The 13,416-nt window shown below is 44.2% G+C and overlaps 1 protein-coding gene across 1 annotated transcript in view; it reads left to right on the top strand.

Moving 5' to 3' along the window:
- Positions 1-13,416, top strand: part of dnah5 (dynein, axonemal, heavy chain 5) — a 521,599-nt gene that overhangs the window by 214,057 nt on the left and 294,126 nt on the right. The window contains exons 33-35 of the mRNA XM_072509474.1: positions 6,735-6,947; positions 7,417-7,641; positions 9,088-9,260. Coding sequence (XP_072365575.1) covers positions 6,735-6,947; positions 7,417-7,641; positions 9,088-9,260 — 611 coding nt within the window. The remainder of the gene's footprint in view (positions 1-6,734; positions 6,948-7,416; positions 7,642-9,087; positions 9,261-13,416) is intronic.

A 13,416-nucleotide genomic window follows, 5' to 3' on the forward strand; every position in this document is an offset into this window, starting at 1 on the left:
TCCCCCCTAAACCTCACCTTGAACCTGTGTCCCCTCGTACTTAACCCTTCACCTAAGGGGAACAGCTGCTCCCTATCTACCAGAGGATGCCCGCCAAAGTCATCAGAGGCAATAGAGCGTAGAAATCAGCAGACTGCCACCACCTCCACTGTTGGGGAAGCACCCAGACATGGCGGAATGGTTAGGAAAGTGAACAAAAATTAGGAGCACAACAGTGGCATCTGTGTTCACATGTATATAATGTGCACAAATGTAAATAGAATTGCACCCATTTCACATCTCCTTTTGCGTATGCCTCCTTTTTATGATGTGCTGTGTTGCTGTCAATCAGGTGTGACACCATGGTTCTTTCACTCACTTATCGCACATGTCGCTATCAAGGCCTCTCGTCTATGGAATGTGCTTCCATATAACCACAGTGTTCACATCAGTCTGGACATCAGCAATGTCTCTACCTTAATGTTAAGTGTGCTTGCGAATGGAATCTTGTTCACATGCTTTGCAGGGTCATGTTATATTTATTCTTGGCTGTGTAAGATTGAGGCAGAGGTGTTCTCCTATGTCGTTGGCATTCTTGAAAGGTGAAGGCGTACTGAACAAGGAGAGATGTGACTCATGGGAGAAGGGTCACATATTGAGCAAGTCCATGTGCTCGCTATCTCCTGGCAGGGTTTTCATGCTATGAACCCACACAGAGCTTGTGTGCACTGCTGTCAGCCAATTGAGTTTCCCTCTTTCCAATTGTACCTCGGCTGATCTCACCAATGTGTGGGAGCATCTTGTCACCTGGCACTTGAACCTGCAACCTTGCGTGTTTCTCAACTTGTAATCATCTGGATTGCGGCCACAAACCTCTCGTCACAGTGTTTGGATGCCGCATTTTACACCCCCTCACCTGAGTACTGACCGAGGTCACTGTTGCAAATTTCAAGTGGTGATTTGGAAGGCAGTACACCTTTTTGAGTATGCTCTGCAAGCACACATAGCTCTATGTAGGAGAGCAATGGGATAGGAGAAAGATAATACTGAAGCTGAAGAGTGCTCTTCTATTAGAAATGACGTGCGCTTGAGGCCTTCATGCTGTCTGAGCATTTGAACTTTGTAAGGGCCAAGGCTGGCCAGGAGGGCGCAAAGTATGGCTTAAAGAGGAGGTATTTTAATATTTGGCACGCAAGTGGTTGAGCGTCATGATCTTTAGATTGCCCACATGCAGAGCAAGGTGGGGATAAAAGCAAGCTAGCTTCCTTAACTGAGTGTAGAATGTGACAAAGAAGAAGGTGAAGGATTGAGTCACTTCTGAATGGATTCACACTTGCAGAGCGTCCTCGGCTGCCTTAGCCCGAGTGTCACCGATTAGTTTGACCACTTAGATTACATAGATTACATAGAATGCATTGTCCCATTGCTAGATACTGATGTTCTTGAGGGGCTTTGTCAGATTGAAGGTACACAGCTATGGGCCCACTGACGATAGTGGAACAGCTTTTGGCTCTTGTCGATTGCCACTGTGACTGGGATGTTGGACAGACGCTTGAAGAGGCAGTACTTTCTGATGTCTAATGAAGGTACTCCTTCCTCCAGTTAGCACCTAATCTCAGCAATGATATACCCTCCTGAGACTTCATCATTCTTCAAAGGATCAGGACAATGTAAGCCTGATCTGTAACTATTCACACTCATAAGAACATAAGAACTAGGAGCAGGAGTAGGCCATCTGGCCCCTCGAGCCTGCTCCACCATTCAATGAGATCATGACTGATCTTTTGTGGACTCAGCTCCACTTTCCGGCCCGAACACCATAACCCTTAATCCCTTTATTCTTCAAAAAACTATCTATCTTTATCTTAAAAACATCTAATGAAGGAGCCTCTACTGCTTCACTGGGCAAGGAATTCCATAGATTCACAACCCTTTGGGTGAAGAAGTTCCTCCTAAACTCAGTCCTAAATCTACTGCCCCTTATTTTGAGGCTATGCCCCCTAGTTCTGCTTTCACCCGCCAGTGGAAACAACCTGCCCGCATCTATCCTATCTATTCCCTTCATAATCTTGTATGTTTCTATAAGATCCCCCCTCATCCTTCTAAATTCCAACGAGTACAGTCCCAGTATACTCAACCTCTCCTCGTAATCCAACCCCTTCAGCTCTGGGATTAACCTAGTGAATCTCGTCTGCACACCCTCCAGTGCCAGTACGTCCTTTCTCAAGTAAGGAGACCAAAACTGAACACAATACTCCAGGTGTGGCCTCACTAACACCTTATACAATTGCAGCAGAACCTCCCTAGTGTTAAACTCCATCCCTCTAGCAATGAAGGACAAAATTCCATTTGCCTTCTTAATCACCTGTTGCACCTGTAAACCAACTTTTTGCGACTCTTGCACTAGCACACCCAGGTCTCTCTGCACAGCAGCATGTTTTAATATTTTATCATTTAAATAATAATCCCTTTTGCTGTTATTCCTACCAAAATGGATAACCTCACATTTGTCAACATTGTATTCCATCTGCCAGAACCTAGCCCATTCAAGCCTATCCAAATCCCTCTGCAGACTTCCAGTATCCTCTGCACTTCTTGCTTTACCACTTATCTTAGTGTCGTCTGCAAACTTGGACACATTGCCCTTGGTCCCCAACTCCAAATCATCTATGTAAATTGTGAACAGTTGTGGGCCCAACACTGATCCCTGAGGGACACCACTAGCTACTGATTGCCAACCAGAGAAACACCCATTAATCCCAACTCTTTGCTATCTATTAATTAACCAATCCTCTATCCATGCTACTACTTTCCCCTTAATGCCATGCATCTTTATCTTATGCAACTACCTTTTGTGTGGCACCTTGTCAAAGGCTTTCTGGAAATCCAGATATACCACATCCATTGGCTCCCCGTTATCTACCGCACTGTTAATGTCCTCAAAAAATTCCACTAAATTAGTTAGGCACGACCTGCCCTTTATGAACCCATGCTGCGTCTGCCCAATGGGACAATTTCCATCCAGATGCCTCGCTATTTCTTCCTTGATGATAGATTCCAGCATCTTCCCTACTACCGAAGCTAAGCTCACTGGCCTATAATTACCCGCTTTCTGCCTACCTCCTTTTTTAAACAGTGGTGTCACGTTTGCTAATTTCCAATCCGCCGGGACCACCCCAGAGTCTAGTGAATTTTGGTAAATTATCACTAGTGCATTTGCAATTTCCCTAGCCATCTCTTTTAGCACTCTGGGATGCATTCCATCAGGTCCAGGAGACTTGTCTACCTTTAGCCCCATTAGCTTGCCCATCACTACCTCCTTGGTGATAACAATCCTCTCAAGGTCCTCACCTGTCATAGCCTCATTTCCATCAGTCACTGGCATGTTATTTGTGTCTTCCACTGTGAAGACCGACCCCAAAAACCTGTTCAGTTCCTCAACTATTTCCTCATCTCCCATTATTCAATCTCCCTTCTCATCCTCTAAAGGACCAATATTTACCTTAGCCACTCTTTTTTGTTTTAAGAATTTGTAGAAACTTTTACTATCTGTTTTTATATTCTGAGCAAGTTTGCTCTCGTAATCTATCTTACTCTTTATAGCTTTTTTAGTAGCTTTCTGTTGCCCCCTAAAGATTTCCCAGTCCTCTAGTCTCCCACTGATCTTTGCTACTTTGTATGTTTTTTCCTTCAATTTGATACTCTCCCTTATTTCCTTAGATATCCACGGTCGATTTTCCCTCTTTTCACCGTCCTTCCTTTTTGTTGGTATAAACCTTTGCTGAGCACTGTGAAAAATCACTTGGAAGGTTCTCCACTGTTCCTCAACTGTTTCACTATACAGTCTTTGCTCCCAGTCTACCTTAGCTAGTTCTTCTCTTATCCCATTGCAATCTCCTTTGTTTAAGCACAAAACACTAGTGCTGAAATAAATAGTTGCAATGAGATGGCGAGCAATGCTGCTGTTTATATTGGTTCATAATTCAGTACTTGTCCAAGCAAGTACTCGCTGCAACCTATAATCCTACTTGTGAAACCTGGTGGCTACAAAGGTCACATGTGTATGCTTGCCTTTTCTGGCCCATGCTGTGGGCTCTTCCCCTGCAGCCTCGCTGTCCTCGAACCCATCACCCTTCTCCCCTTTGATGTCCTCCTCATTGGAGGAGACGTGCAGGTCCTCCATGTTGGCATCCGATAAGTCCTCCCCATTTTGTAGTGTCTGGTTGTGCAGCGCACAGCAAGCCATACCATCTGAGACACCCTCTTCGGAGTGTACAGGAGTACTCCACCAGATCTGTCCATGCATCAGAATTGCATCGTTAAGATACCTGTGATCTGCCCCACCAATGCTCGAGCAGCAACATGATCCTCGTTGTACCTTCACAGGACTTTATAGCCACTGTAAGGGCATCATCGGCCACGTCCTTTGCGGGTACCCCTTCTCATTGAGGCGCCAACCATGGATCTTGTGTGGTCTCTTGGCAATGTCCAGGATTTGCAATTTACTCCAGATGCATGAGTCATTGACGCTTCCTGGACATCTGGCGTAAATCTGCATGATACATTTCTTCTCGTCACGGAGGAGCTGTACATCGAGTGAGTGGTAGCCTTTCCTGTTTATCTATTGGGGTGCCTGTTGCCAGGTAGCTTTTATAGCTACATGAGTGCAGTCAATGGCACCCTGCGTCTTTTGGGAATCCGGAAATCTCAGCAAAGCCCAGAATTCTGGCGTCTTGCCGAAGTTGACAAACTATCTGTAACCCCTGTATGCATTTACACTTGAGAGGTTCCACAGAGGCCCCCTGTGTAGCCCTGGAAGGAGCCAATAACATAGAAGTTGAGTGCAGCTGTCACTTTCAGAGTCACTGTCAATTGATGATCCGCCAGTTCCTGTGAAGCCGATTCCTGTAGCATGTGGCAAATGTGAATCAATAGATCCCTGGCCATGGCGGAGGCTCGATGCTACTGGCTTTAGTTGATCTGCAGATAAGATGCGAGGTCCGTGTACTCTAAGTCTTGAGCACTGCCTACACAGCACATTTCTGTGAGCTTCATGTTCTGCATCCGACAGGGACCTTGTTGCCCCTAGATCTTGTTTTTACTTTTAAAAAATAAATTTAGAGTACCCAATTACTTTTTTCCAATTAGTGTGGCCAATCCACCTACCCTGCACATCTTTGGGTTGTGGGGGTGAGACCCACACAGACACAGGGAGAATGTGCAAACTCCACACAGACAGAGACCTAGGGCTTAGGATTGAACCCGGGTCCTCAACGCCGTGAGGCAGCAGTGCTAACCACTGCAGCACTGTGCTGCCCTGCTGCCCCTTGGTCTTGAGGGTATTGCTCCTCCTTTGGCTGATCCAGGCACGTCCGATGCAATCTTCTTCTCTCTCCTGCCCGTAAGAGACAATGCAGAAACAATAAATCCAGGCTCCATCTTCCTGATGGTCTGCTCTTTGTGGTATCAATGAGAAACAGACATGAATCAGCATCAGCCTGCAAAGGTCCTCTTTCGGTCAATGATTCATCCATGAAGGTGTGTTCAAGGACTTTATTCCAGTGTCAGAAATTATTCAGCCCTGCAATGCTGGCAAGCATGGGGTGCACTTCAAGGTGCTCTTCATGCTCCCCCTCCCCCTCTTTTACATGACTGACTGCTATGAGGTTGCTTGGACCAAGTGCTTGGATGTGCTGCCTTCAGTACAGGTCCTGGATCCTCATTTGCTGCACTCTTAATACTTCACTCTTTGGAATAAATGTGAGGGAAAATGTTTAATCAGGAATTGAGATTATTTGAGGGGGACCTGAGACTTCTATTCTGTGAACCTGAAAACATCATGATTCCAACACTCATCCCAAGCTCATCTAGTCGCCCAATTGCTATGGAGTTTATTATCTCTCTGGACAATTTTCACACCGTGAATAAGTGGTTAATTCACGGAGATCGATTAGTGCCACTTTGTGGAATTAGTCTCGCATTAATGTGCATCATTGCTTCACTTTCCTCTTTCCAGCATTGTCATTGTCACGTGCATCAGCTGTGTATCTCTCTTCATTTGGGAATACATAGTTCAGTTGGGTTCTTCTTTAATTTTTTAAAGGGCTGGGTATTTAAAAAACTTTACAGCTTAGCAGTTCTCTGCACCTTTATTCACCCCGCATGAGAAATTCTGTCTCTTCCATAAATTTTTAACTCATGCACTGAATAATAAGGTCCTTGCCGCAGTGAAACTGGTGTCTTTTTGAACTCAGCACTGAGTTTAAATAGCCCTGCTGAGTTTGGGCTTCCGTCATGTGATTCACACTCCACCCCGTTCCCCTACAGGTGAAAGTGGGATCTATTGGAAATGGGAGCGAGTCTGGATTTGGGTCCCATCTGCCATTTTTAAATGTCTGTGAAGTCTCCATGACACTGTGAAAATAAGGCCCGAACACACTACCCACAGTCATCATGGATGCTCTTGCCATTGTCCACAGGTGTGAACAGCTTGTACCTTTTTCCCAGTAAAATAGCCTCAGGTCCTTCTTTTTAACCTTTAACAACCAAGCTGGTCAAACTTCTTGTAGGGAAGAATTCTGAACCAGCCACCTGACCCCTTTATTCTCCATTTTACCTGAAGTTGAAGAGACAGTCTCAAAACAATGGCATCTTATAAACTTTGTATTTGTAACAGTGATATGGTTAAATAGCAAAGAGGGAACATTATAGAGTCGCTATGTAAAATTAATGTGTGTATATATATATATTAATAGGTATATGACCGTATTTTGGCTATTTCATCACGTGAGGGTGAAACCATTGAATTGGATAAGCCTGTCATGGCAGAAGGAAATGTAGAAGTCTGGCTAAATGCTTTACTGGTGGAATCTCAGAAATCACTCCATCTGGTCATTCGTTCTGCATCAATGAGTATTCAGGACACCACCTTCCAATTGGTTGAGTTTCTTAACTATTATCCAGCCCAGGTATGTTTCTGATTGAAAGATTACAATATGCTCTCAATTTATTTGCAGAAACCTCAATTACGACTTTATGCCAAGCTCACTTCATTGTGAAGGAGACAATTTTGTTCTAATTTCCCCTTTCAGTTTGTAAAATTACCCTTCGAAAAATATCAATCAGGGAAGTTGATATTTTGTGAGGATCCAGTGCATTTCAGTTTACTTATTTGTTTCTTTTTCACAGCCCCTTTCTTTCACAGCCCTTTGCTTAAGATGCAATTAGTAATGCTTTAAGATAAATTCTTAATATACAGTTGCATTACACACTTGTTTAATTTCAGGTGCCAGCTCTGCTGGAGATTGAATCTTTTCTACATCGCATCCCATGCAGAATTTTCATATCCAACCCACAATGTTGAACAAATAAAGAGCTCTTTCTTTGCAACATACTCAATTTCAGATTCTGTCAAACTTCATTTTTACTTTTTAAAAGGTTGGATTGCTTGGCATTCAAATGATCTGGACAAGGGATTCAGAGGAAGCATTAACCAATGCTAAGTGTGACCGCAAAGTCATGCAAAAGACCAATCAATCGTTCTTACACTTGCTGAATACCCTAATTGGCATGACAACAAAAGACCTGAGTGCTATGGACCGTGTGAAATATGAGACGCTTATCACTATCCATGTGCACCAGCGAGATATCTTTGACGACCTGGTGAGAATTATGGATGAATAGTTTGCCTCTTTATTAAAGCAGAATAAAGGAATTATTTGACTGATGGAAGGTTTTGAATAGAAAGTTTGAAACCTAATGTATTCTTTGGTGAGGCGTTGACAGTGATGGGCAATAAACTAGAATGGTAACAATGATACTCAGTATAATCTGTTTTTTCTATTTTATTTTAGAAGCAACAAACTGTAATGTGGAAAGGTGTCTATTTGATTAACAAAAAAAGACTGAACAGACCTTTAAAACATCTTAGTGAGAGAAATTTAGAGATAAATACTTTTAACTTCTAGACACAGCTTCTAATCTACAAAGCCAATATTCGAGGGATGGCAAAACATCTTTGCCATTGTATATTTTATTACTATTACTATGCATGTGTTCTTTGCCATAAGAATTTTCAATTATTCCAATATCTAATTTTCCATTTTGTGATAAATTTGGTTAATGATTGCATAAGACTTTTTGAGAGAATGTTATTTTCAGTGTAAATGTATCCTAATCTTCTATAGGTCAGCCTCATTGTCTCTGTGGGACGAATTATAGGAGTAGGTTATTCAATTCCACAAACCTGTTCTGCCATTCACTCAGACCATAGATGATCTGTACCCCAGCTCCATTTGGCCCATCCTTCATCCATGCCCAATGTAACCTTGGTTCGCAAGAATCTACTGGTCTCAATCTTGAAAATTTTAATTGAGCCAGTGTGCACAACTGGTTGGGTGAGTGATTCTAGCTATCTGCACAAAAAAATATTGGAAAGACCAAAAACCATTACTTTCCATCCCCAACATAATTCTGTTCCAAAGCCACTGACTGCACCCCTCTCCGAGGCTAAAACCGACAGTTCACAACCCTTGTGCCACATTGGAGCCCATGCACATCTGCTACTGAAACCCCCACCAGGTGTCTGAACTTACACCTGTTCAGCCATCACCGCTGTGCTTGCGCAATGAACTACACTGGCACCAAGTTAAACAATGCCTCAATTTTCAAACATTTTTTTTTTTTTTTTCAAATCCTTCCATACCTTTCCTCTCTCTATCACTGTAATTTCTTCCTGTCCTACAACCCTCTGAGATATGCGTTCCTTCAATTCGGGATTTTTGAGCATTTCCAATTGTAATCGCTCCACCATTGACAGCTGTGCTTTCAGCAACTAAGGTCCTAAACACCGAAATTTCCTCCCGGAATTTCCTTTAAGATGCTCATTAAGACATCATTATTTTCTAAGCTTTAGGACAACACCTCTAATACCTCCTTACATCGTTTGTAACTATATCCCAAGGTGCTATATAAATACAAGTTGTGTTGTTCATGTTAAACTAGATGTGTAAGGCCATTATTTCCTATTTTCAATTTAGGATGAAAATTTATGGCGGTCAGCATGCGAGAGTTGCGGTCTGTAAACAATGTCAAAACTTTGTTTTACAGTGCCGCTTGCATATTAAAAGTCGTACAGATTTTGAATGGCTGAAACAATGCAGATTCTATTTCAATGAAGATTTAGATAGGATGCTAATCAACATCACAGATGTTGGATTCATCTACCAGAATGAGTTCCTGGGTTGCACAGACAGATTGGTCATAACACCTCTGACTGACAGGTGAGGAAACTGAAGAGCTTAGCCTTCACGAGTTTTTAAAAATGTACTATTTTTTTATTTATTTATTCATTCATTCATTCACCAGGTGTGAGTATCACCGGCAAGATGACAATTTTTGACTCATCCCAATTGCCCTTGAGGAGTTAATGCTGAGTTGTCTACTTTGTGGCCCATGTGGCAGCCCATGTGGTGAATGTAATTGCACAGTGCTGTTAGGTATGGAATTCCAGGATTTCAACCCAATGATGGTGAAGGCATGGTGATATAGTTTAAAGTCACAATGGTGTGTGACATGGAGGGGAATCTGAAGGTGGTGGTGCCCCATGCTCTTAGTGCTCCAGATTTGGGAGTTGGTGCTGAATAAACCTTAACAAGTTGCTGCAGTTCAGGTTTTGAATGGTACACACTACAGACAAGTTGCAGCGATGTGGAGAGCGTGATTGTTTGAGTTGATGGATGGGCTCCTGCTTAAGTGGGTTGCTTTGTCCTGGATAGTGTTTCTATTCTTAGCAGTTTTGGAGTTGAACTTTTACAGGTGAGTGGAGAGCATTCCTTCACACTCCTGATTTGTGCCTTGGAGATGGTAGAAAAACTTTAGACATAGACATAGAACATACAATGCAGAAGGAGGTCATTCGGCCTATCAAATCTGCACCGACCCACTTAAGCCCTTACTTCCACCCTATCCCCGTAACCCAATAACCCCATCTAACCTTGTTTTTGGATACTAAGGGCAATTTAGAATGGCCAATCCACCTAACCTGCATATCTTTGGACTGTGGGAGCAAACCGGAGCACCCGGAGGAAACCCACGCAGACACGGGGTGAACGTGCAGACTCCGCACAGCCAGTGACCCAACGGGGAATCGAACCTGGGACTATGGCTCTGTGAAGCCACAGTGCTAGCCACTGTGATACCGTGCTGCCCCACCCTATGGTGAATCAGGAGGTAAGTTGCTCACCATAGAATGCCTAGCCTCCAAACAACTCTTGCATCTACAATATTTATGTGACTAATCCAGTTATTTTCTAGTCAGTAGTGACCACCTGGATGTTGATGATGAGAAATTCAATGTTCGCTGTTGAAAGTGGTTTGACTCCCTGGCGATCAATATGGTCTGGCACTTGTGTGGCCTAAATGCTACTTGCCACTTAGTAAAACAAGCCTGAATGCTCTCTAGGTCTTGCTGTCTGTGTGCATGGATTGCTTCATTATCTGAGCAATTATGAATGGTACTGAACACTGTGCAGTTACTGGCAGACATCCACACTTTATGATGGCGAGAAGGTCACTGATGAAGCAGGTGAAGATCTTTCGGCTGAGTGCATTGTCCATATTTAGATCTAGGCTGTAATGAAGTTGGGAATCAAGTAATGCCAGTGGAACCCAAACGGAGGGTAAATGCTAATTGATCACAACGTTGGCACCACATTCCATCACTTTGCCGATGGTTCAGAATCGGCTGTTGGGCAAGAATTGACCAAGTGAGGTATATCTTGCTGTTTAGACCCAGTTGCTGCTGATTCTGCTCCTGATGTTACTGCTGTTGGTGTTGCTGCTGCTGCTGCTCCTCCTGTTCATTATTAATAGTCCAAGCATAAGTTTATGCTAACCTGAAGGCTGGCAGCTGGAATGTGCCAATCAAAGGTAAAAAGCTCCAAGCATTAGAAATGATCACCAAAACAGTGAAATCACAAGCTCAGAAAAAAATCTTGAGCAAAATTATTTCACGTAGGCAAAGAAGCAAGTGCCACATCTTGCTACTTAAAGCTTTTTTTTACTTGCCAGTTGCTCAGCTCTGTCAACATCCACTATCACCTCACCTTGTGTTCCCAGTCAGGTTTCAGGAAGCTTTGGAAACCCACCTACACTCTGTTAAATTCTGAATTCTGGAGTTAAACAATAACAAATGGGCATTTTATATACTTTAATGGCAGTCCGTGGATGGCACAGTCGTTAGCGCTGCTACCTCACAGCGCCAGGGACCTGGGTTCAATTCCAGCCTTGCATGACTGTCAACGAGGAGTATGCACTTTCTCCCTGTGTCTGCGTGAGTTTCCTCCGAGTGCTCTGGTTTCCCCAGCGTCCAACGATGTGTAGGTAAGGCAGATTGGCCATTCTAAATTGTCCCTTAGTGGCCAAAGTTTATGTGGCGTTTCAGGGATAGGGCATGGGAGTGGGCCAAGGTTAGGGTGCTCTTTTTGAGAGTCGGTGTAGACTTGATGGGGCAGAATGGCCTCTTTTTGCACAGATAGGGATTCTGTGATTCCGAAGGCAGTAGGTTTTTGTCAGCTTCCTCACACACTGGCAGTTTCATCATTTTCAATCTCTGCTCGCAAAAAACCTACCCACCCAACAGGTTTAAAAGCCCCCCTCAAATTACAAACTGCTCTGATGGGATCTGATTTCACTACTCTGGATTATTAGCCCTTTCATCTGGATTACTAGACCTCTAATATAATATAACCACTGTGGGAAGTGTTATGGCATAATGATTAGTGTCCCTCCTTCTGAGCCAGAAGCTCGAGTCCCATTCCAATGTGGCCAAACAGGCTGATTATCGGCCTGCAGATCCTTCCACTATCCCTGTGACAGGCTGTAAGACTGGGAGTTTCCTGGTCAACCATGCATGATGTAGACATCTTTCAAGCTGCAGCCTCTGGTAACAGGCTAGCAACCTGTTCCAGTACAAACCAGCTACGGAAATAGACATGAGCATGTGCTACAGCTGCCTTGTGTGTCTAGGCACAGGAAAAGATTCAAGTAGAATATAACCTTTGGTACCTTACCTGTTGGAGACTACAGGCCTGTAATTCTCTGAGATGGGATCCAGGTGGTCATTTTTGAACTGTACCAGCCAGTGAGTGCGAGAGTTGATCTAACTGGAGTTTGTGAGACCACTGAAGGGTATATAATTGGCATGGGTGGGTGGGGAGCCTGGTGTCCATATCACTATGGGTGCATCTTCAGCATCATCAAAACATACAAGATTCTGAAGGGCCTTGACAGAGTAGGCACTGAGAATTTGGATTTTAACAAAGGCTCTGGAAGCGGAAAACATGGTAGATCAGCATGGAGCTGAAGTACCCGAGTCACAACAGTGCGTTCAAGGTGAAAAATTAAGTTGGTGCCCAGGCAGTGGCGAGTTGGGCCTCACGCTCTTCAACGACAGATTCCTTCTTGTACTTCATGTACAAGCCATGAATACTCATGATATGAAAACTGCGTGAAATTAAGTTCCACCTTCAAGATTATACCAGTGGTGTATGAGGATCTTGTGGCATGTGATTACCTTCATGTTCATGCACCAGTTGGCTTTGTGCTGTTGTGTCTGAGGTGAGTAATTGTCTTTGTTGAACTCTGCGGCACAGGGATGAGGGCAGCTTGTGTAGAGGCCTGGGTTTGACATGGAGAAGGGAGGTGAGGGATGTATGATTTTGTGTGTGCGTGTGTGTGTGTGTGGGGGGGGGGGGGGGAGTGGAGGGGAGGGAGCATGGAGGAGTCGAAGAGGTCTCTGAGGGAGGACATAGGATGGGATTCGAGCATGGCTGTGTGCAGTGAGAAGGGTGTGGCATCTGGGTATGGTGAAAGGAATGGACACAGTCAGTGTAGATATATAAAATGAGGGACCCAGAGGGTGGGCTCTGTACTGTCTGCATGTAGGTTCTCTGTGTCAAACTCAGCTTTTATGATTTGGTGTGGGTGCTGGTCCGTCTAAGATTTGGATATTCAAAAATCTTGTAGGGAGGGTCACGGGACACAATAAAAACTCTAACGATAGTGCGGAGGGTCCGGGAACAGAAGAGGAATCTCTAGGTGGTTGGGCGTAGGCCCAGGGGGGTGAGATGCCGCAGTGACAGGGTCCAGGGTGATGGGGTAGATTGATGGGTTACAGAGGGAAGGCGTGCAGAGGCCCCCAATCAGGCTACTTACATGGAATATGAGGGGGTAAAATTGGCCAGTTAGTACATGCTGGGTGTCTGCCCATCTAAAGAGTTTGAAGGTGGATGTAGTTTTCCTGCAGGAGACACATCTGAGAGTTCGAGGTCAGACCTGGCTGAGGAAGGGGTATGTGGGCTGGCAAGTGTTCCACTTGAGCTTTGATGAGAGGACGGGGGGGACTGCGGTGCCGATCAATAGGAGGGTGGCCTTTTT

This window comes from Scyliorhinus torazame, chromosome 6, assembly GCF_047496885.1.
Source record: "Scyliorhinus torazame isolate Kashiwa2021f chromosome 6, sScyTor2.1, whole genome shotgun sequence".
Classification (NCBI taxonomy): Eukaryota; Metazoa; Chordata; class Chondrichthyes; order Carcharhiniformes; family Scyliorhinidae; genus Scyliorhinus; species Scyliorhinus torazame.